Source organism: Sus scrofa, chromosome 1 (assembly GCF_054392235.1).
Source record: "Sus scrofa isolate SSC_HxYL_T2T_F1_AM1 chromosome 1, Sscrofa_HxYL_maternal_Yorkshire_Landrace_v2.0, whole genome shotgun sequence".
NCBI classification, from domain to species: Eukaryota; Metazoa; Chordata; class Mammalia; order Artiodactyla; family Suidae; genus Sus; species Sus scrofa.
Window position 1 is genome coordinate 246,840,051 of NC_139383.1, and position 24,162 is coordinate 246,864,212.

At 39.6% G+C, this 24,162-nt stretch overlaps 1 protein-coding gene, 1 long non-coding RNA gene and 1 pseudogene across 3 annotated transcripts in view; 2 read left to right on the top strand and 1 right to left on the bottom strand.

Moving 5' to 3' along the window:
* UNC13B (unc-13 homolog B) overlaps window positions 1–24,162 on the top strand; it is a 239,668-nt gene that overhangs the window by 73,043 nt on the left and 142,463 nt on the right. The window contains 1 exon segment of the mRNA NM_001435262.1: window positions 7,792–7,849. Within this exon segment, the coding sequence (NP_001422191.1) occupies window positions 7,792–7,849 (58 nt within the window).
* On the top strand, window positions 11,130–12,388 carry LOC100626679 (small ribosomal subunit protein uS2B pseudogene; annotated as a pseudogene). The gene has a single exon (XR_014823817.1). The product of XR_014823817.1 is annotated as a small ribosomal subunit protein uS2B pseudogene (transcript).
* LOC146407087 (uncharacterized) lies at window positions 16,833–22,444 on the bottom strand. The gene is made up of 3 exons (XR_014823911.1): window positions 22,253–22,444; window positions 21,971–22,036; window positions 16,833–17,992 (listed from the first exon to the last, which is right to left on the bottom strand). It is a non-coding gene; the product is annotated as an uncharacterized LOC146407087 (long non-coding RNA).

Consider the following 24,162-nt stretch of genomic DNA (forward strand, 5'->3'; position numbering starts at 1 on the left):
AAGTATATCATGCCACTCCCTTCTGGCCTGCAGAGTTTCTGCTGAAAAATCTGCCGATAGCCTTATTGGTGTTCCCTTGTATGTTACTTGTTTCTTTTCCCTAGCTGCTTTCAAGATTTTCTCTTTGTCTTTAATTTTGGTCAGTTTGATTAATATGTGTCTCAGGGTATTCCTCCTTGGGTTTATTTTATATGGTACTCATTGTGCTTCCTGGATTTGAGTGAGTGGTTCCTTTCCCATTTTAGGGAAGTTTTCGGCTATTATCTCTTGGAATATTTTTTCTGTCCCCTTCTCTCTCTCTTTTCCTTCTGGTACCCCATAATACGGATCTTGTTGCATTTCACTTTGTCCCAGAGTTCTCTGAGACTCTTCATTTCTTTTCAATCTTTTTTCTCTTTTCTGTTCCACATCCGTAATTTCCAGTAATCTGTCCTCCACCTTGCTTATTCATTCTTCTGCCTCCTATATTCTGCTGTTTGCTGCTTCTAGTGAATTTTTTATTTCAGTTGTTGTATTTTGCATCTCTTCTTGTTTAAGTTTTATATCTTGTGTCTCTTTGGTCAGTGTTTCTTATAAGTTACCCATCTTTGCCTCCAGTTTATTTCCAGTGTCTTGCATCATCTTCAGCATCAACAATCTAAAGTCTTTTTCCTGGAGGCTGAGAATCTCCTCATGGCTTAGCTGGTTTTTTGGGCGGGGTTTTCCTTTCTCCTTCATCTGAGTTATAGTCCTCTGTCTTTTCTTTTTTTTTTGCCTTTTTTTTTTTTTTTTTTTTTTTTTTTTGCCATTTCTTGGGCCGCTTCTGCGGCATATGGAAGTTCCCAGGCTAGGGGTCTAATCGGAGCTGAAGCTGCTGGCCTACACCAGGGCCACAGCAACACTGGATCCGAGCTGTGTCTGCAACCTACACCACAGCTCACGGCAACGCCAGATCGTTAACCCACTGAGCAAGGGCAGGGATCGAACCCGCAACCTCATGGTTCCTAGTCGTATTTGTTAACCACTGTGCCACAACAGGTCTTTTCATTTTTATAGGTTTTTGGTGTGGTGACCTTTTTACAGATAATAGGGTTGTAGCCTCTCTTACTTCTGGTGTCTGCCCCCCTTGTGGCTGAAGTCAGGATGGGGGCTTGGTGTAGGCTTCCTGATGGGAGGGGCTGACGCCTGCCCCCTGGTAGGAGGAGCTGATTCTAATCCCTCTGGTGGGTGGGGCTTAGTCTCTGGATGGGATTAGAGGCAGCTGTGTGCCTGAGGGATGGGGCTGTGATCCCACCTGGATTGTTGTTTGCCCTGGGGCTTCTCAGTGCTGACTGACAGAGGGTGGGGCCAGATTTTCCCAAAATGGCCACCTCCAGAGAAAGGCACAGCTGCTGAATATTCCCCAGAGCTTTGCCTTCAATGTCATTCCCTCACAACAAGCCATATTCACCCCTGTTTTCCCAGGATGTCCTCCAAGTACTGCGGTCAGGTTCGACCCAGATTCCCTTGGAGACTTTGCTTTGCCCTGGGACCCAGTGCATGTGAAAGTCTGTGTGCGCCTTTTAAGAATGGGGTCTCCGTTTCCCGCAGTCCCATGGAACTCCTGTGCACCAGCCCCACTGGCCTTCAATGCCAGATGTGCCAGGGGCTCTTTCTCCCAGTGCTGGATGCCCGCACATGAGGGTTTGATGTGTGGCTCAGAACTCTCACTCCTGTAGGTGAGTCTCTGAAAACCAGTTAGTTGCCAGTCTGTGGAGCTTCCCACCCAGGAGGTATGGGGTTGTTTATATGACGAAATCACCCCTCCTACCTCTTGATGTGGCCTCCTCTTTTTCTTCTTTTTTTTTTTTTTTTTTTTTTTTTTTTTGTCTTTTTTGTTGTTGTTGCTATTTCTTGGGCCGCTCCCGCGGCATATGGAGGTTCCCACGCTAGGGGTCCAATCGGAGCTGTAGCCACCGGCCTACGCCAGAGCCACAGCAACACGGGATCCGAGCCGCGTCTGCAACCTACACCACAGCTCACGGCAACGCCGGATCGTTAACCCACTGAGCAAGGGCAGGGACCGAACCCGAAACCTCATGGTTCCTAGTGGGATTCGTTAACCACTGCGCCACGACGGGAACTCCCTCTTTTTCTTCTGGAAGGATATCTTTTTTAAGGTTTCCAGTCCATTTGGTTGGAGATTCCTCAGTCTTTAGTTGTGAATTTTGTTGTTTTTAGGAGAGAAGTTGAGTTCCAGTCCTTCTATTCCGCCATCTTTATCATGTCTCCGAAATGCCATTGATTTCTGTGTATTAATTTTGTATATGTAGTCTTTGCCAAATTCATGGATGAGCTCTAACAGTTTTCTGATAGAGTCTTTAGGATTCTCTAGGTATAGTATCATGTCATCTGCAAATAGTGATAGTTGTACTTCTTCCTTCCCAATTTGGATTCCTTTTATTTCTTTTACTTCTCTGATTGCTGTGGCTAGGACTTTGAAATCTCTGTTGAATAATAGTGGTGAGAGCGGACATTCTTGTCTTGTTGCTGATCTCAGTGGGAATTCTTTCAGCTTTCATCACTGAGAATGATATTAGCTGTGGGTTTGTCATATACGGCCTTTATTATATTGAGGTAACTTCCTGCTATGCCGTCTTTGTGAAGGTTTTTATCAGAAATGGTGTTGGATTTTGTCAAAGGCTTTTTCTGCATGTATTTGAGAGGATCATATGGTTTTTATTCTTCAGCTTGTTAATGTGGTGTATCACACTGATGGATTTGCGGATATTGAAGAATTCTTGCATCCCTGGGATAAATCCCACTTGATCATGATGTACAATCCTTTTAATGTATTTTTGGATGCGGTTTGCTAGTATTTTGTTTTTTTTGCATCGATGTTCATCAGTGAAATTGGCCTATAGTTTTCTTTTTTTGTGGAGACTTTGTCTGGTTTTGGTATCAGGGTGATGGTGGCCTCATAGAATGAGTTTGGGAGTATCCCTTCCTCTGCAATTTTTTGAAATAGTTTCAGGAGGAGTGGTGTTAGCTCTTAATAATTTCTTACTATCATCCAATACCTAGTCTGAGTTCAGATTTCCTGTGTTGTCTCAAAGACATCTTTTCCCTGTTGATTTATTCAATTCAGGATTCAAACAAATTGTACATGTTTGGTTATTATGTTTCTTGAACCATTTTTATTCTATTTCCTCTTGCCTCATTTGTTTGTAGAATTCTGCATATTCTGTATTTGGTTGATTTTATCCCCAAGGTTTTATTTACCATATTTCTCTTTCTTACTTTTTAAAAACTGAACATTGTATCTAGTAGTTTGAAGATTAGATTGAGATTTAGATTGAAGTTCTTAAATTCTTCTTCTACCTTTTTTTTTTTTTTTTTTTTTTTGGTAGTCAAATGGTGTCTTACTTCCCTTTTAGTGATTTTAAAATTAAGTAGTGGAGGAGTTCCCGTCATGGCTCAGTGGTGAACGAATCCGACTAGGAACCATGAAGTTTCGGGTTCAATCCCTGGCCTTGCTCAGTGGGTTAAGGATCTGGTGTTGCCATGAGCTGTCGTGTAGGTCGGATCCCACGTTGCTGTGGTTGTGGCTGTGGCTGTGGCTGTGGCATAGGCCAGTGGCTCCAGCTCCGATTAGACCCCTAGCTTGGGAACCTCCATATGCCACAGCAGTGGCCTTAGAAAAGGCAAAATTACAAAAAAAAAATTAAACAGTGGCTTCAAGTTGGTATCAGCTTATTTCATCCATTTTAAAGTGATCCTATCAGCCTTTTACCTAATGGTTTTAGCAGTAAGAATCATTATTTTATTAGGGTTGCACAATGATGATTTTCTTTTTTTTTTTTTTTTTGTCTTTTGTTGTTGTTGTTGTTGTTGTTGCTATTTCTTGGGCCGCTCCCTCGGCATATGGAGGTTCCCAGGCTAGGGGTCTAATCGGAGCTGTAGCCACCGGCCTACGCCACAGCCACAGCCACGCGGGATCTGAGCCGCGTCTGCAACCTACACCACAGCTCACGGCAACGCCGGATCCTTAAGCCACTGAGCAAGGGCAGGGACCGAACCCGCAACCTCATGGTTCCTAGTCGGATTCGTTAACCACTGCTCCACGACGGGAACTCCTGATTTTCTAATTATATTATCGCTTTAACTTTTATTAGCTATTTTTCTGTAAGACAGAACTTTATCTCACCAGCTATTTGGTTCACTTGAGGTAGAATCTACAAGGAAAACATTCTCTTCAGCAGTTTTCAAAATAATGAGCTGTTATGTAAGCAATGTCTCAATGTGATGGATGAGTTGTTTTCTTTTTTAAAGTGGCATATCATTATAGATTTATAGATTTTGATATTAGTGTTTCAATCAATGCAGTCTTTCCTCTTCTTGTACTAGTCTCATCTTTGGTTAATGGAAACTTCAAGATGGCTTCTGTGTTCTTCGCTTTTTCTGTTTTTGTCATGAAAATATTTTATACAAATATAACAGTAGAGGGAAGAGTAAAAATGAAACATGTACACATCTCCAGTATTCAGTGATTATCAAAATTTGGTTGTACTTGTTGTAAAATCCTTTTAAAAACATAGCTCAGAGTCATATCTTTTTTTCCTGTGGTGTGCAACAGTTCCCATACATAGCAGCCTCTTGAGTCAAGACTGGTTTAGGAATCTACCACTTGACAGAATCGAAATTTATCACCATTTGTTACTTTTCTTACTCATGGAGAATTAGGTTTTCACTGTTATAAATGCGTGTTACAGTGAACATTCTTGGGCCTGTTTCTGTGTGTTTATGTGTGGGAGATTCTCTGGATATATACCTGGAAATAGCATTGCTTTGTTGTGGAATATGCGCTGTTCAGCCTTTCTAGAGGTTGCTAAATTGCTGTCTAAAATAATTATACCAATTTATATTCCAATTTTTCTGTTTCTCCATCTCCTTGCTGATACTTGCTATTATCAGACTTTAAATTTTTGCTAATATAATGAATTTAGAGCATTATAATTTTAATTTTCATTTCTCATTGTTGATAGCATTCATTCAATCATTTATTCACCAAATAACTTATTGAGCACTATGTATCAGCCACTGTTTTAGGTGCTTAGTATACATCAGCAGTTAAAACAAAGATTCCTATCTTCTTGGATCAAATGGGAAGAGACAGAATAAGCAGGAAATATTAAATATAGTTAAGTTTCAGAAGATAAGATGTGCTATAGGGGGATACCCTGTTTCCTCCATGCAGATTTTACACTTGTTTTGTTAGGTTTATTCCTAATCATCGTGAATGATATGTTTAAAAATTACATTTTCTAATAGGTCATTGCTACATATGTACATATAAACTTGATGCTCAGTTTTTTTAGTATTGATCTTATTCACCAACTCTTATTAATTCTATTCGTTTAGAGATTCCTTTGGGTTTTTAAGTTTAAGTTTTTGTATCTTTAAGTGGTAAGTTCTTATCTTTTTCCGATCCTTATGTCTTATTTTTATTTTTATTTTATTATTTATTTTTATTTTATTTTATTTTTTTTGGTCTTTTTGTCTTTTTGTCTTTTCTAGGGTCGCACCTGTGGCATTTGGAGGTTCCCAGGCTAGGAGTCCAGTCGGAACTGTAGCCTCTGGCCTACGCCAGAGCCACAGCAATGCCAGATCTGAGCTGGATCTGCAAACTACACCACAGCTTACGGCAACACCGGATCCTTAACCCACTGAGCGAAGCTAGAGGTCAAACCTGCAACCACATGGTTCCTAGTCGGATTTGTTTCTGCTGCCCCACAAGGGGAACGCCTTGATAGATATTCTTTATCAGATTAAGGAAATTCTGTTTTCTTAGTTTTTAAGAATTTTTTGACGTAAAAGGATTTTATCAAGACCTTCCTTGCATTATTACAGATATCACATAGTTTTTCTCCTTTAATCTGGTTGTTGTGGTGAATTATATGAATAGATTTTTAGATATTGAACTATCCTTATGTTTAAAGTCCATTTGGTCATGATATATGAACACATAGATTATCAACATACATACATAGGCATACATCTACATTAATATTCACATAGAGATAGTAAACATTTATGATGGATAAATGTAATATGATTTGGTATCTATTTAGATTTTTGCATCTGTGTTCATAAATGAGATTCCATTGTAGTTTTCCTTACCTGTACTCTTTTTATTTTTTGTTTTATAAATTTTTTTCTCTTCTCAATATTATCAATTAGGCTCTAGTTGGTCTTCAGCTTTCTGCTTTGGACATGGAAAAGATTCATTAAATATGTCTTCTGGAAATGTTTACTCTCACCTATCAAGTTTCAATTCTTCTAACTTAATGCTTAAAGTTTTATGATTTCCTCACACTTATACCTGTGTATTGCCTATAACAATCAATCATTATTTATAATGGTTATTATAATAACCAGGTCTGTTTGTTTCTTTGGAGTGGGTTGCTTAACCTCCAAAAAGTTTTGAACATTTTTATGAGTGACAGGTTTATTAATACTATTATATTGTTTAAATTGTGCTTGATTTCTAATCCCTCCCTTAATGGAAGTAGTAATAGTGGTGTCTACTGCTGATGTAATGCAGTTTATTGTTTGTATTTTACATATAAAAGTGTATTTATATACAAAAAGTGTTTTGTATTTTGTATCTAACCACTTGAAATGCCCTTCTTTAATTCACATATATAAGCCACCATCACCTTTCAACAGGATAATTGTAATAATTAGTTTTATTTTCCCTCTTGTTCCTTACAGTTCTTAGAGAACATTCAGAGTGATTTTTAAAGTGTAATCAAGTCATAAACCCCTGGTGTTTAAAACTTTAAATAGATTCTTGATACACTAGGATAAAATCTAAACTCCTTACCATGATTTACAAACGCTTTTCCCCCAGTGCCTGGAACAAGGCCTTGCACGATATAGACATTCAAGAAATATCAGTTGAATGAAGGACTCATTCAGTGTTAAAGAAACTCTGTCTTGCCTAGAATCTCACAGATTATTAATAAATGGCAGAGTCAGGATGAAAAGTTAAGCTCTCATATTTGCAAGTTGCTGGACCATGCTGTGTTTTTCCAATCCTCCACTGAGTTCTGAACCAAACTACTTTGTTTTCCAGACTCTATGTATCTGTGTTAATTTGTTTGTACTTTTTTCTTTTTGTTTTACCTTCCAAATCCTGCCCATCTTTAACGAGGCTCACTTTTATACATCTTTCTTTTCATGGCTTCCGTACTCTGTTATTTTGTTGGGGTTTGTGGTGGTTTGTGTTGGGGAGGTTGGAGTATAATTGGGAAAGGAACTTTAGTAAATATCAGATGTTGTTATTACATACTTAAGTTATTTTACTGCCCACCTGACCTTGTGAGGGAAGAAACTTTATTATTATTTTTTTTTAATGAGAAAACTCAGTCTCAGAGAGGTTTTCAGTTTCATCACCCAAATGGGGAAATCTATACATTATCCATAGGAAAAGTCATCTGAGTTTTGTAAGGTTTCGAAGACTAAGCCTTCTACAGCTGCTGGCAGAGCTGGAGTTGTTCACAGATGCCTTTGGTCAGCACAGCCTCTCTGCTATCCTGCTTTAGTCTTGTCACATTGGGCCAATGCCATATCTGATAGTCTGACCTTGTATGTTAGGATCACATAGGGAAATCAGTAGCAGGATGATCTGTTTCTGTTTGATAAAAAATTTGACTTCAATTAAATGTGAAACCTTTTTATAGGTATTTATGCCTTTTTTTTTTTTTTCCTCTTTACTTGGGCCTCTTATTATATATGTTTTTTTTTTTTTTTTCTCCTTTCTGCTTCTAGTATTCTAGCCAAGAAGAAAGCCAGAGGAAACCATTGCCTACTGCTGCCGCCCAGTGTTGTAAGTGAGAAACTTGTCTCTGAATCTCCTTAATCACAGCTTTCTGTCAGTTCTCCAAATATGGCTTATTTTGAGTTGAGGAGGGTAGAGATGTGATATGTATAAACAGAAGAAGCTCCAGAAACACACCTTATTCAGTCTGATACCTCCAATGGCTATTTGCTCTTTAGCTTTAAGAAGAGATGGGGTTTTTTTTTTTTTTGTTTGTTTGTTTTGTTGTGTTTTTTTTTTTTTGTGACTGTAGGCAGGGCAGTGGTGTTCTTTTTTCTCCATTTGTCAGATTTACCCTTGGAGGAAAAACTTTTCCTAGTCTGTCCCTATATATCTGTTATTATTCTCTAAGGCTCAGTTTCAATGTTACCACTTTTGGGAAATCTTTATACTGTTTCTTCATTCTGCCATGTCTAGCTTAGGTCTTTCCTTTGCTTCCATAGTACCCTGTACATATATATATCATGTTGCCTCATATTGTATAATCTTTGTATAGTTCTTTGATAAAGACACCAAATTTTTTTTTTTTTTTTTTTTTTTTTTTTGTCTTTTGTTGTTGTTGCTATTTCTTGGGCCGCTCCCGCGGCATATGGAGGTTCCCAGCCTAGGGGTTGAATCGGAGCTGTAGCCACCGGCCTATGCCAGAGCCACAGCAACGCAGGATCCGAGCCGCGTCTGCAACCTACACCACAGCTCACGGCAACGCCGGATCGTTAACCCACTGAGCAAGGGCAGGGACCGAACCCGAAACCTCATGGTTCCTAGTCAGATTCGTTAACCACTGCGCCACGACGGGAACTCCAGATTAACTTTTCTAGACCACACAGATTCCTTCTTGAAATGAGCTGTGCGTTGTATATTGGTTATCTTCTCAGGTTCTCTCAGAACAGCTTGAAGAGACACCAAGGGACTGACTTGGAATCACTTCTCTTTCACTTTTTCAACCTGCGGGGGTGGATTTACGTATGTTGTGTTTCTTTTGTGTTGCTATAGTGTTTTGGAATCAGTGCTAAACTTATCAGCTGCAGGTTGAAAGTGGTGGTGGTGGTGATAGTGGTAGTAGTTACTGTAATAATACTAGTTAACGATAAGAACCATAACAGCTAACATATTTTGAGGTCTTAGAGTATGCCAGCCAGATGCTTCTCTAAGAGCTAAAATGTACTAACTTATTTAATTTCCACAGTAACCCTTAGACATAGATTTTACTGTCATTCTCATTTTTAAGATGAGGCATAAAGAGATTTTGTTATTTGACAATACAAGTAGTAAGTATGGAAGTAAATATTCAGATATAGGCAATCTGGTGCTGGAACCCATGTATCAAACCACTGTGTTATACTCCTTCCTTCGTATTTTTTCTGAAAAGGAAAACCTCCTTCATGCTTTGTAAATCCATTGGTTGCCTTCTATTCTATTGGCTACTTTTCCTGTTAAAAGTAAGACCACTGGCAGAGGTCAAACTTGTTTCTTTATTTAAAGAAAACCTATTTTTCATATGATTTATTACTTATTTTTTGCCATCTAGGAACTAGGATTTAGCATACATTTAGGGTAATAGGAGATCAGAAGAATCTAAATTGAAGACCAAGTTGTGAATTAAAGTCTATATAGGTCATTTCTAAAATGTATTGTAATGAGATAATTTTCACTTTTTTTTGAAAATTAAAAAAAAAAATTGATGTTTTAAATCTTTTAAATTTTTTCCAGGACTGCTAATGGGAAGTGAAATGGAATATTGAGATTTCTCTTTCCATTCCTTCCTGGGCCCATTTGATGAAATGCAGTTCAAGTGATTAAAGAGCAAATGACTGGAGGGCAGGAGGAAATAAAAGGCTATATAATCAGCAAGTTTATTAATGCTCATATATTTTTCATGTGTTTACCATTTATATGAAAATCTTTTTTATATCTTTTGACTACTCCCCTAATATATTTTTATTTTGAAAAATTTTAAACTCATAGAATAGTTGAAAGAACAGTAGTGTGAACACACATTTACCCTTTATTAGATTCACTAATTAACGTTTTGTCACAGTTGCTCCTCTATTTCTCTACCCCTCCTTTTCTGTCTCTGTATACACATACATAAAAATACACACATGTATTTTCTTATTAATTAATTAATTAATTAGCTTTTTAGGGCTTGCCTGAGGAATATGGAGGTTCCCAGGCTAAGGGTCAAATCGGAGCCATAGCCACCAGCCTATGCCACAACCACAGCAACGCAGGATCTGAGACACATCTGTGGCGTATACCACAGTTCACAGCAATGCTGGATTCTTAACCCACTGAGTGAGGCCAGGGATCAATCCCGAAACTTCATGGTTCCTAGTCGTATTCATTTCCACTGTGCCTTAACAGGAACTCCCACACATGTATTTTCTGAATCATTTGAATGTAACAGTCAGACTTATGACATATTAGCATGTGTTCCCTAAGAGTGAGAACAGTGTACATAACCAAAATAACCACTGTTAAAATCAGGAAACTTAACATTTATACAATGTATGGTCTATATTAAGAAAGCCTGAATTTTCCCCTAGGTTTTTTGTTTTTTAGTTTTGTTTTTTTTTTTGCTTTTTAGGGCTGCACTCGTGGCATATGGAAGTTCCCAGGCTAGGGGTCAAATTGGAGCTACAGCTGCTGGCTTACACCAGTGCGGGATCTGAGCTGCATCTGTGACCTACACCACAGCTCACAGCAATACTGGATCCTTAACCCATTGAGCGAGGCTAGGGATTGAACCCACATCCTCGTCAGGTTTGTTAACCACTGAGCCATGAAGGGAATTCCTCCCCCACCACTGCACCAGCTGATCAAAGATCACATGTTTTATTTGGTTTTCCTGACACTTTACTCTCTTTGACTACTAATTTTAAAAATCTTAACTTTTTAATAACTTATGACACTGGATTTTTTTCCAGTTAAATATGCTTTATTTTAATTATAATGTCTAGTGTAGATGGTGGTATCCATTAATACAGGTTTCTGGGAAGCTTTCAGCTATATGTGCCTAGAGCCTTTAAAAGTTCATAACCTTTGATTTGGAACTTGAATTTCTGGAAATGTATACTTAATAAGAAGTAGACAACTTTCTGGAATTCCCGTCTTGGCTCAGTGGTTAACGAATCTGACTAGAGTCCATGAGGTTGTGGGTTCGATCCCTGGCCTTGCTCAGTGGATTAAGGTTCCAGTGTTGCCGTGAACGCAGATTGGATCTGGCATTGCTGTAGCTGTGGTGTAGGCTGGCAGCTGTAGCTCCAATTAGACCCCTAGCCTGGGAACCTCCATATGCTGCGGGTGTGGTCCTAGAAAAAGACAAAAAAAAAAAAAAGTAGACAATTTTCTGCGCTATCCAGATGGGGGTCCATACAGCGTTGTTCTTGATTCCCATCATGACTTAAAGGGAAACTTTGACAATGTCTGGAGCCCTTGATGTCCTGCAAATGAAAGAGGAGGATGTCCTCAAATTCCTTGCAGCAAGAACCCACCTAGGTGTCACCAACCTTGACTTCCAAATGGCACAGTCTATGTAAAGAAGGAAAAGGGATAGCATCTATATCATAATCTGAAGAGAACCTGGGAGAACTTCTGTTGGTGGCTCGTGCCATTGTTGCCACTGAAGATCCAGCTGATGTCAGTGTCATATCCTCCAGGAATACTGGCCATCGAGCTGTGCTGAAGTTTGCTGCTGCCACTGGGAGCCACTCCTATTGCTGGCCGCTTCACTCCTGGAAACTTCACTAACCAGATCCAGGCAGCCTTCTGGGAGCCAAGATTCTGGTGGTGACTGATCCCAGGGCTGACCACCAGCATCTCACAGAAGTCTCTTATGTTAACCTGCCTACCATTGCTCTGTGTAACAAAGACTCTCCTCTGCATTATGCGGACATAGCCATCCCATGAAACAACGAGGAAGCTCACTCAGTGGTCTGATCTGGCGGATGCTTGCCCGGGAAGTTCTGCGCATGCCTGGCACCATCTCTCGTGAACACCAGTGGGAAGTCATGCCTCATTTTTACTTCTACAGAGATCCTGAAGAGATTGAAAAGGAAGAGCAGGCAGCTGCTGAGAAGGCTGTGACCAAGGAGGAATTTCAGGGTGAATGGACTGCTCCAGCTCCTGAGTTCATTGCTACTCAACCTGAGATGGCAGATTGGTCCAGAGGCGTGCAGGTGCCTTCTGTGCCCATCCATCAGTTACCTACTGAAGACTGGAGTGCTCAGCCTACCACTGGTCTGCAGCTCCCACTGCTCAGGCCACTGAATGCGTAGGAACAGCTACTGAGTGATCTTAAGTTCTTCCATAGACTCTTAAAATAGAAATGGGTGGATGGAAAATAAAGTTTCTAAGATAGAAAAAAAGAAAAGAAAAAAAAGAATATCTTGTATATAAAGATATTCATTGCAAAATTACTGAAATGGCAAATTTGAAAATGACTTAATAGTTAAACAGTAAATGATAATAGTTGTAAGATTTGAATATTGTGCTTTGAATAATGTATTTGGCAAATTTTCATGAAACTAAAGGAGAATACAACTCTTATTTCTGTATATGTGTGTATATGCATATGTACATATATAATTTAAGACTTTTCGCTGTACACCCAAAATTGCATACCCCTAAAATTCATATGTTTAAGCCCTAGCCCTCCAGTATGACTCTTTTTGGAGCTAGGGCCTATGAGGATATGATAAAGGTTAAATGAGAGAAGACTGAGGTCCTAGTCTGGTAGGGCTGATAGCCTTATAAGAAGAGGAAGAGACAACCAAGCTCTCTGTGTGAGAGCATAGCAAAAAGGCATCTGCAAGCCAGGAAAAGAACTTTCATCAGAGACCAAATCGCCAGCACCTGGATCTTGGACTCCCCAGCCTTTGAATCTGTGAGACACACATTTCTGTTGTTTAATCCACCGTGGTATTTTACTAGAAAAAGCCAAGGTTGTTGTGAAGGGACTCTTGGCAGAATATCGGTGTTAAAGGCTCTTCTAGAGAAGTGTCAGATGGCAATGAGGAGTGCTTTATTGGAAGGTGGAGGAAAGGTGATCCTTATTATGAAGTGGCAATGAACTTGACTGAATTGTTGGAGAGTTTTGTGAAAGGTAGAGTTTGTAAGTGATTGAATTGGATACTTAGCAGAGATTTCTAAATTAGGTATTGAAGATGTGGCTCGGGTCTTCCTTCCTGTTTATAATAAAATACAAGGGGAGAGGGTTGAAATGAAGAAGGAATCATTAAGTACAAAGGAACCAGAACTTGGAGATTAGGAAATTTTTAGCCTGTATGTTGTGAAAAATGAAAGATCTTGTTCTGAAGAGAATGTTAAAGAGATCACGGGCACAAATCATGGACTTAACCATTAGGAGAAGCCAGGAATAGATATGGAATTAAACCAGCAGAGACAATGCCAGTTTCAGCTAAAGGGGACAAAGACGAATGGAATGAAGGAAGACTATTGGATTTTTTTGATTTTACAAGACCACATCATAGAGTTACTTTACAGTAAATGTATGCTTTTTTTTTTTTTTTTTTTTTTTTGTCCTCTTTTTAGGACTGTGGCATATGGAAGTTCCCAGGCTAGGGGTCTAATTGGAGCTGTAGCTGCCGGCCTGTGTCACAGCCATAGCAACACAGGATCCAAGCCACATCTGTGGCCTACACCACAGCTCATGGCAATGCTGGATCCTTAACCTACTAAGTGAGGCCAGAGATTGAAGCCATGTTCTCACGCATACTGGTTGAATTCATGTTGAGCCACAACAGCAACTCCTGAAAACATGTGCTATTCTTGAGGAAATGGAGGAATGACCCAGAAGTTGGATTCAGAGAATATCAGGGCTGCCACTCTCAGCACAGGCCCAGGGGACCAAGAACTTTCCTTTTTTTTTCAGAGGGTGGCCACTACAGAGAGCCGTGGCGCCAGGGCCACACTGTAGAGCTGTAGGGGTGATGCCGCCACCCCAGTGGACCTGGAATGTGAATTATTGAACCAAAGAGAGTTACTCTCCAGTCTTAAGATCTAATGGAATTTTCCTTGCTAGGTTTTGGACTTGCTTGGAATCTGTCATTTTTCTATTCTCCCTTATGGAATGGGAATATCTTTCTTACACCTGTCCCACCATTGTATTTTAGAAGCACATGTTTGGTTTCACAAGTTCATAGCTAGAGAGGAATTTTGCCTCAGGATGAATCTTAACAGGATTCTCACTCATATCTAATTTAGTTGCTACTTAAAAGAGATTTTGGACTTTAGAATTGATGCTAGAATGAGTTAAGAATTCTGGGGCAGATGGGATGGAATGAATGTAGTAAGGACATGAATGGGGGGGTAGAATGCTATGGATTGAATTATATCTCCCTAAAATACATATGTTGAAGCCCCAACTCCCAATTTGATTGTATTTGAAGATAGTGCCTGTGAAGAGTAGTTAAAAGGTTAAATGATGTCATAAGGGTGGGGCCTAATCTGATAAGGCTGGTCCCCTTTTAAAAAGAAGAAGAGACACCAGTGTACTCTCTGCCATGTAAGGATACAGCAAGAAGACTGCCATTTGCAAGTTTGGCAAAGAGTTCTTACAAAACCCTTCTAGAACCTTGAACTTTGACTTTTCGGCCACCAGCGACTGAGAAAATAAATGTATGTTGTTTAAGCCACCTACTTTAGGGCATTGTGTTATGGCAGCCTGAGCAGACTAAAACACTTATTGTAAATATATCTGTGCAATTAAAGGGAAGATATCTGGAAAGAGAAGCTCTGAAATATTAACCAAATTATCTCTAATATGTGGGATTATGAGTTTTTAACCACCTTTTGCATTTCTTATGTTTTCTAAATATTTAACAGTGTACTACTTTTAATAGTTAAGGTTATTAACAAGAGAGGTGGAGTAATTGAGTCCTAGTTCTAGTTGTGGCCAGAAAAATGATGGGATTCTTTAAAAGTATTAGGGTGAAGTATATGCTTCTTGCCAGTGTTTTCTTTAGATGAATTTAACATTCAGTAATGTGGGAGTTCCCCTCGTGGCGCAGTGGTTAACAAATTTGACTAGGAACCATGAGGTTGCTGGTTGGGTCCCTGCCCTTGCTTAGTGGGTTAACGATCTGGCATTGCCATGAGCTGTGGTGTAGGTCGCAGATGCGGCTCGGATCTCGTGTTGCTGTGGCTCTGGTGTAAGCTTGTGGCTACAGATCCGATTAGACCCCTAGCGTGGGAACCTCCATATGCCACTGGAGCGGCCCAAGAAATAGCAAAAAGACAAAAACAACAACAACAAAAAAACAAAAAGACAAACAAACAAAAAAAAACCCCATTCAGTAATGATATTCTGTATTCACTTTTATCTTAGAATATTTTAGTCTCCTTTGATAACTGTGATATGTATAGATGTGTCATAGGATGATCATTATATTATGTCTGCATGTTTTTTATCCCCTCTATTATTACCAGCTCAGACAGCTAGGTTGTCTTGTTCCCATTACTTCAAGGAAAGATATGGAAGGCAGAGAGTTGACAAAATAGTCTTCTTGGCTTTAGTAACTGAAAGCCTAGGACTTAAGGGGAATGTTGAAAATGTTTTGAGTAAATATTATGGGAAGAAGGAGAGCTTCACCTTAATCTTCCTATTCCTGACTAAGAGAAGCCTTCCTTGACTTGAGAGGCTAGAAGGAAAGTGACCAGAGTAGACACATTGGGACCTTGTATCTACTTTCTGGGTTAAAATACTGGTGAGCATTTCCCAAAGAGGAAATGGCTGGGTGCTCTGTCTAGCCCAATGGGCCCCCCCATTGAGATTCCTGTTCTCCAATAAGTTGCACATGCAGCAGAATGAGTCCTGGGCTCTCAAGAAGTAGCAGAGTGAAACTCTGGCTTTCATGGAGTCCCTTGAGCAGGATTAAGAGAAGTCTCAGAAGTGTTTTCTGTGTACTAAAATTCAAAGATTAGAGGTGTTCTGGGATATTTCAGCGAATGCCATTACACAAAGACATATCTATGCCATAAGGAGTCACTTCACTGCAGTGTCTTATTCTCACACTAAGTATTTGGATCAGTCTTTAGGGACAGGTAAGGCTTACATTAACGTTTTGAAGATGTTTGTTTTCTAAGAAAAGTAACAAAATCAGTCCTCCTAGGAGAGGTCTTGAACCTCTCTCTTGGTTGCTGTTGCCTATCTGGTTTATATGCTTGATTCTTCTTGTCCTCTGTTGGGTAGGTGAATGCCTGTTCTCTCATTGGGAGTGAATTTTTGACTCCAGAAGTTACCTCAGGCACTCTTTCAGAGTCCACTTCCTGGATGTGAGAGATTGCTCTGGTCAACCTCTTTTATTCACAATAGATATAGCTTGCTGCTTCTGCTATTCTATCACATGGAACCTTTTTTTTTTTTTTGAGTTGCAAGTTAACATTAAAAAGAAATTATTTGAGGAGTTCCCGTTGTGGCACAGTGGAAAAGAATCTCACTAGACTCCATGTGGGTTTGATCCCTGGTCTCAGGTTCAATCCAGTGATGCCCTGAGCTGTGGTGTAGGTTGCAGAACCAGCTTAGATCCTGAGTTGCTGTGACTGTGGTGTGGGCCAGCAGCTGCAGCTCCGATTGGACCTCTACCCTACGAACTTCCAAATGCTGCAGGTGTGGCCCTAAAATAAAAAAATAAAAAATAAATTTTTTTTGAAGTTCCCGTTGTGGCCTAATGGGTTAAGGACCTGATGTTGTCTTCATGAAAATGTAGGTTCGATCCCTGGCATTGCTCAGTGGGCTATGAATCTGGTGTGGCTGTAAGCTGTGGTGTAGGACGCAGATGTGGTTGGGACCCAGTGTTGCTGTGGTGGTGGTGGTGGTGGTGGTGGTGGAGGCAAAGGCCCCAGCTGTGGCTCCAATTCAACCCCTGTGGCTATAAAAAGAAAAAAAAATTATTGAAGTGTAGTTGATTTACAATGTTGTGTTAATTTCTCATGTACAGTGAACTGATTCACTTATACATATTCTATTTCATATTTTTTGTTTATGGTTTATTACAGGATATATTTTTTTTTATTTTATTTTCCCACTGTACAGCAAGGGGGTCAGGTTATCCTTACATGTATACATTACAATTACAGTTTTTCCCCCACCATTTCTTCTGTTGCAACATGAGTATCTAGACATAGTTCTCAATGCTATTCAGCGGGATCTCCTTGTAAATCTATTCTAGGTTGTGTCTGATAAGCCCAAGCTCCCGATCCCTCCCACTCCCTCCCCCTCCCATCAGGCAACCACAAGTCTCTTCTCCAAGTCCATGATTTTCTCTTCTGAGGAGATGTTCATTTGTGCTGGATATTAGATTCCAGTTATAAGTGATATCATATGGTATTTGTCTTTGTCTTTCTGGCTCATTTCACTCAGTATGAGATTCTCTAGTTCCATCCATGTTGCTGCAAATGGCATTATGTCATCCTTTTTTATGGCTGAGTAGTATTCCATTGTGTATATATACCACCTCTTCCGAATCCAATCCTCTGTCGATGGACATTTGGATTGTTTCCATGTCCTGGCTATTGTGAATAGTGCTGCAATGAACATGCGGGTGCATGTGTCTCTTTTAAGTAGAGTTTTGTCCGGATAGATGCCCAAGAGTGGGATTGCGGGGTCATATGGAAGTTCTATGTATAGATTTCTAAGGTATCTCCAAACTGTTCTCCATAGTGGCTGTACCAGTTTACATTCCCACCAACAGTGCAGGAGGGTTCCCTTTTCTCCACAGCCCCTCCAGCACTTGTTATTTGTGGATTTATTAATGATGGCCATTCTGACTGGTGTGAGGTGGTATCTCATGGTAGTTTTGATTTGCATTTCTCTTATAATCAGCGATGTTGAGCATTTTTTCATGTGTTTGTTGGCCATCTGTATATCTTCCTTGGAGAAATGTCTATTCAGGTTTTTTGCCCATTTTTCCATTGATTGATTGGTTTTTTTGCTGTTGAGTTGTATAAGTTGCTTATATACTCTAGAGATTAAGCCCTTGTCAGTTGCATCATTTGAAACTGTTTTCTCCCATTCTGTAAGTTGTCTTTTTGCTTTCTTTTGGGTTTCCTTTGCCGTGCAAAAGCTTTTCAGTTTGATGAGGTCCCATGGGTTTATTTTTGCTCTAATTTCTATTGCTTTGGGAGACTGACCTGAGAAAATATTCATGATGTTGATGTCAGAGAGTGTTTTGCCTATGTTTTCTTCTAGGAGTTTGATGGTGTCCTATTACAGGATATTGAATATAGTTCACTGTGCTCTATAGAAGAACCTTGTTTATCCATTGTATACCTAATAGTTTGCATAGATGACCCCATACTGTCAATCCATCCCTCCCTAGCTCCCCTCCCTCTTGGCAACCCCAAATCTGTTCTCTATGTCAGTCTGTTTTTGTTTTGTAGATAAATTCATTTGTGTCATATTTTAAATTACACATAAAAGTGAGATCATATATTACTTGTCTTTCTCTTTCTGACTGAGTATGATAATTTCTATCATGTTGCTACAAATGGCATCATTTCACTCTTTTTTAATGGCTGAGTAGCATTCCATTGTGTGTGTGTGTCTGTGTTTAGATGTACATATATCACATCTTTATTCCTCTGTCAATGGACATTTAGATTGTTTCCATGTCTTGACTATTTTAAGTAGTGCTGCAGTGAACATTCGGGTGCATTATCTTTTTCAGTTATAGTTTTGTCTGGATATATGCCCAGGAGTTGGATTGCTGGATCATACGACAACTCAATTTTTTGAGGAACTCTCCTTACTGTTTTCCATGGTGGCTGCACCAACTAACAATTCCCATCAATAATGTAGGAGGGTTTCACATAGAGGCTTTTTTTTTGTTTAAATCTATTTTAGGGCCACACCCAGGGCTTACAGAGGTTACCAGCTAGGGCTTGAATCAGAGTGCAACTGCCAGCCTATGGCACTGCCACAGCAATGCGGGATCCGAGCCACATCTGGGACCTACACCACAGCTCATGGCAAAGTTGGATACTTAATCCACTGAGCAGTGCCAAGGATGAAACTGGTATCCTTGTGGATATTAGTTGGGATAGTTACTGCTGAGCCACTATGGGAACTCCTTCCTCCTCCCTCTCCCTTTTTTTTTTTTTTTTTTTTTAAACAAAGAGGCTTTTTGAATGAGGGAATATCAAGACAGCTCAGGCCCAACCACATTCCACGGAATTTATTTTACTCATGTGGTGTTCACCTTTTCTTGCTCTGAGAAAGAAACGATGTGTGCACAATTTCATTCTACTCTGTTTCCCAGCTCTGCTTCCTCTACCCAGTCCTCTTTTGGGTCTACTTAGGTACAGGGTTCAGATCAGCATTTCTTCCACCCAAGTAGAACTGTAGCCTGTCTGGTCGCCATTCTTATGAGCACCCCTAATCTTTGTGAATCTTGGAACTTCTTACTTGGATTCAGAGAGGAGAAACATTAATCTTCCCCCCTCCTCAGAAGATAGGGAATGGAAGGAGTAACCTCTCTTCAACAACAACTGCTCTCCCAGGAGGTTGTTGAGTCCCACATCAACAACGGACAAGTATCCAGTTAAATGATCTTTAAGATTTTCCTAAAATTTGGATTTGTCTGATTGTTTCTTCATAATTAATTCTGGTTACTATATAGCTGATGTTAATTTATCCCTTTATTTGTGATGCTGATGTTAATTTTAGTTCAGGTGATGTTATCCAGATCTCTCCACTGCTAAGATATTCCCCCCCTTTGTAATTAATAAGTAAACTGTTGGGGGTGGGTGGGTAATATTTTGAGACTGTGTGTTTATAACCTATTTTCTCATAACCTTTCATCCATTAATTTTAGAATCTTTTATAATCATTGCCTAAATTTATTATTACATTGGTTATTGCAAAATGATGATTTTCTAATTCTGTCATCCTTTTTGCACTGAGTAGCTGTCAATCTTCTGTAAGGTCAATAAGAGGAGAACTTATCCTCCTGTCCTATTCTTTTTAATGTCTATCACTCTGGACTCATGAATTCTTGCCCATGGCTTGTGGAAGTTCCCAGGCCAGGGATTGAACCAGTGCCCACAGCAACTACTTAAGCCACAGCAGTGACAATGTGATTCTTAACCCATTTGGCCACCAGGGTACTCCCATGAATTCTTTTTTTAACTCAATGCTTTATAATCCAGTTCTGTCATTCTCTTCAATGCTCAAATTGTCCTGAACTTGGCCAGTGAGAGTACCTTTAAATCAGATTCTGTGTCCTTCTGACATGACCTCCTCATTTTTTTTTTTAAATGGCCACAGCATATGGAAGTTCCTGGGCCAGGGATTGAGTCTGAGCCAGTGTGACTTACTCTGCAGCTGTGGCAATGCCAGATCCTTATCCTCTTCTACTAGGCCAGAGGTCTAACCTGTGCCTCTGCAGCAACCCAGGCCTCTGTAGTTGGAATTTTTTTTTTTCCTTTTTTTTGCCACACCCATGCATATGGAAGTTCCAAGGCCAAGGATCGAATCTGAGCTGAAACTGCAACAATACCAGATCCTTTAACCCACTGTGCCCTGTTGGGAATCGAACCCGCACCTCCACAGTGACCTGAACTGTTGCAGTCAGATCCTTAACCAACTGCACCACATCGGGAAGTTCAATTCCATATATATTTTTTTAAACCACTTCCTTCCTATCCTGATACAAGATGTTCCAGTCTCATGTTGTCTCTCTCTCTCTCTTTTTTTTTTTTTTTTTTTTTTGGTCTTGGCTCCTTTTAGTGGGGGATGGTATTTAAACTTCATTGTTCAATAAGAATATTTATACCTATATCTTGTCAAGGAGTGTAGCACTGAACCATGTTGGCACACTGAATAATTTTATGACTACTAAGTTCTACAGCTTTCTGCTATTTTCAATTTTTATACGTCTGCTTTGCCCACCCACTGTATTATCAGTGACAGTATCACTGGCTGCAGTTGAGAAATAAATCAAAAGTGATTCAGCATCTGGCAAGGATTTGATGAGATGAGTACTCACATATTCTGCCAGGGTGTGTAAATTAGTACAACCTTTATGATTCAGTAATTTCACTTCTAGGAAGTATTCAAGGAAGATAACCTATTGAGATGCAAAGGAATATTTATAAATAGGCTTTAATTATAATGGAGAAAAATTACAAAATTACTGGATGAATGGGTAATTGTGACATTTCCTTATAATGGAATAATATTTTTAAGTATTTTTATGTGAATAAGTTTTTAAAAAGCAGGATCCTAAACTGATGAAGCAGTACAATCCCAGTTATCTAAAAAATAAATTATATACTCATGACCATAGGAAAAAAAAAAAAACCCAGGTAGTAGTTTTAATAGTGGCTCTCAGTGGTAGAATTGTGGGTAAGTTTTTTTTTCTTTGTACTTTTTAAATATTTTCTAAATTTTCTTCAAATGCATTTATTTTATAATTTAAAAAGTAATAAATATTTATTAAAAATGATCCCAGGTATGACAATATATAAGTAAGTCATTGTAGATTTACTTTTTTAGTTTGATTTTGAGACTTAATTGAATGTTGGTTAGTTGTTGCAGTAGTTGACTTCAGCAATACTAGTGATTCCTTGATTGAGAGTTCTAAGTATCTCTTAAAGTTTTTTCTTCTCTATTGGTGACATCCCTAAGGTCTCCCCTAATAAATTACTATGGCTGAAAGAACTTCTGGAATCTGTTATTTTTATGTGTAACATGACCTCAAAGCTTGAATTTTTGATTGAGATGCAGTCCACCATTGACGTTTCAAAGAGACCTCATTGATTGTCTATGAAAGATTTGTTGTTTCACTGCTTTTGTTAAAATATTGCCTATAAATAGTGACATGTCAGATCATAAACCAAAATTTCCTGAGTGTGAATCAGTCTTTTAAATTAGAAAGATAGGGCATAATTTAACATATTGTTTAAAATTTTTCTTAAAGAATGAATCAGTTCAGAACAGTTGGGTGTGAGTCACAGGCATGAATAACAGTGACCAAACATTCAAAAGCACTGTCACTAATACACTGCTTGGTTACCAAGTTATGAAATCTTATTTGAACATCACTAACTTCACAAGGATTTCTTTTACCAGCATACCCAGAAAAGACATGTTTATATAAAATGTCTTACCCTTTCTTCCTTTCCGCTTCTTCTTCTTGTGTTTCCTGGTGATCCATCCTGCTGATACTGTTGATCCTTAGGAAGTATGAGGTGTTAGTGCATCCCACTACTGTTAAGCCATCAGGTCTGACATGCTGTATCCCTAGTCTGCACTGCATTCAAATATTCCTCTAATATCCTGTTGGTCTCTAAAACTGTCCACTGTCATACTGTGACTTATTTTTAGTATTCTACCTGTTTGGAGAGGCAGAGAAATAGGCCATTTTACATATGTAACCAGATATTCCTTACCTGGAAGATTAGATTACTGCCTGTTCCTAGAGGTGATGGTGTATTTCCTCCACTAGAACCAACCATACGCAAACTCTGGGCAGGTACTGCCAGTGCTGCTGTTAATCTCATTTCACTACCTACCACAAATAAGATTAACTTTATGCTTGTGGGGTATTCTGATTGCCTCTTGATGGGGACCAGGACTTGTTCTCCTAGGCAGGTGATGGTGGGCTTTAGTAGAAGAGGAAATTTTGTCCATCTGTTTCCGGTCTGGAATGCTTTTCTTCCATTCTGGATTTATCCCATGCTGGAAGGAGTGGACGTGATTAGCAAATACTCACTGTGTAAAGGCATGACCATATACAGCAAACTATGGGACTGTCTATCACTGTTGCATTTTATACCACATGTGACTCACTTGACAGGACCTGACACTTCTGACCATCAGACCTAATGACCTTGCATAGCTCAAGATAAAAAGGAAGCGTGGCTGGCACCAGATCTATAGGGTCTGTTCTACAGCAATTTGTTTTGCATATTACTTACTCTCCAGATGACAATAGCCATCAAGCTGAAAAGCCCTGCCTATCAAGGCATCTATCTCTTAGAGAACTTAGTGTCAACTTAGTGACAATCACAACTACTATTAGCGTCCTTTCAAGAGCATATAGTAGGTGAATCCATATTTACAAAAGGGATCCAGAATCCCTCACCATAACTTTTGAAGGGATAGAACCCAGCCTATTCTCTATCCTTTTGCAATGTCATGTTGCTATTTGGCAACGCCGGATCCCTAACCCACTGAGCAAGGCAAGCGGATTAGTTTCCGCTGCACCACAACAGGAATGCCAGCTCCTTCAAGACATTAGCACAGTGTGTTGAGACTTTATTTTAATTGTTAAAATTTTAATTTTATATTTTGAATTATAATTAATAAATAATCTTAGTTTCTTGTGTACAACGTAGTGATTAGATACTTTTATACATTGAGATGATCACCTCGATAAGTCTAATTACCTTCTGTCACTATACAAAGTTGTTATGATATTTTGACTGTATTCTTTTTTTTTTTGTCTTTTTGCCTTTTCTAGGACCGCTCCCACGGCATATGGAGATTCCCAGGCTAGGAGTCTAATCGGAGCCGTAGCCACCAGCCTACGCCAGAGCCACAGCAACGCAGGATTTGAGCTTCGTCTGCAACCTACACCACAGCTCACAGCAACGCCGGATCCTCAACCCGCTGAGCGAGGCCAGGGATCAAACCCGCACCCTCATGGTTCCTAGTCGGATTTGTTAACCACTGAGCCATGATGGGAACTCTGTGGGTTTTTTTTTTAAATATTATATTGTTGGGACTTCTGATAGCTTTCTTTTTTCTTTTTTGCTTTTTAGGGCCACACCCAAGGCATATGGAGGTTCCCAGGCTAGGGTTCGAATCAGAGCTCTAGCTGCTGGCCTACACCACAGCCACAGCAACACAGGATCCAAGCGGCATCTGCGATCTACACAACAGCTCATGGGCAACGCCGGATCCCTAACCCACTGAGCAAGGCAAGCGGATTAGTTTCCGCTGCACTACAACAGGAATGCCAGCTTTCTTTTTTAATGTATATTATTTTATTTTGCCCCCCTCCAACCTGGTGATGATGATGTTGCTTTTTGAATTCATTAATTATGTATTTAGGTAGGTATGTAAGTATGTATTGGCCAGACTTGGGGCATATGGAGTTCCTGAACCAGGGATCAGACCCGAGTCACGGCTGTGGCAATGCTGGATCCTTTTAACCCACTATGCCAGGCAGGGAATTGAACCTGCATTCTCATGCTGCAGATAGGCCATTAATCAATCCTGTCGTGCCACAGAGGGAACTCCCAACATGATTATTTTAAATATTACCCTTTAAAAAAAGAAAGGGAAGTATATTGCA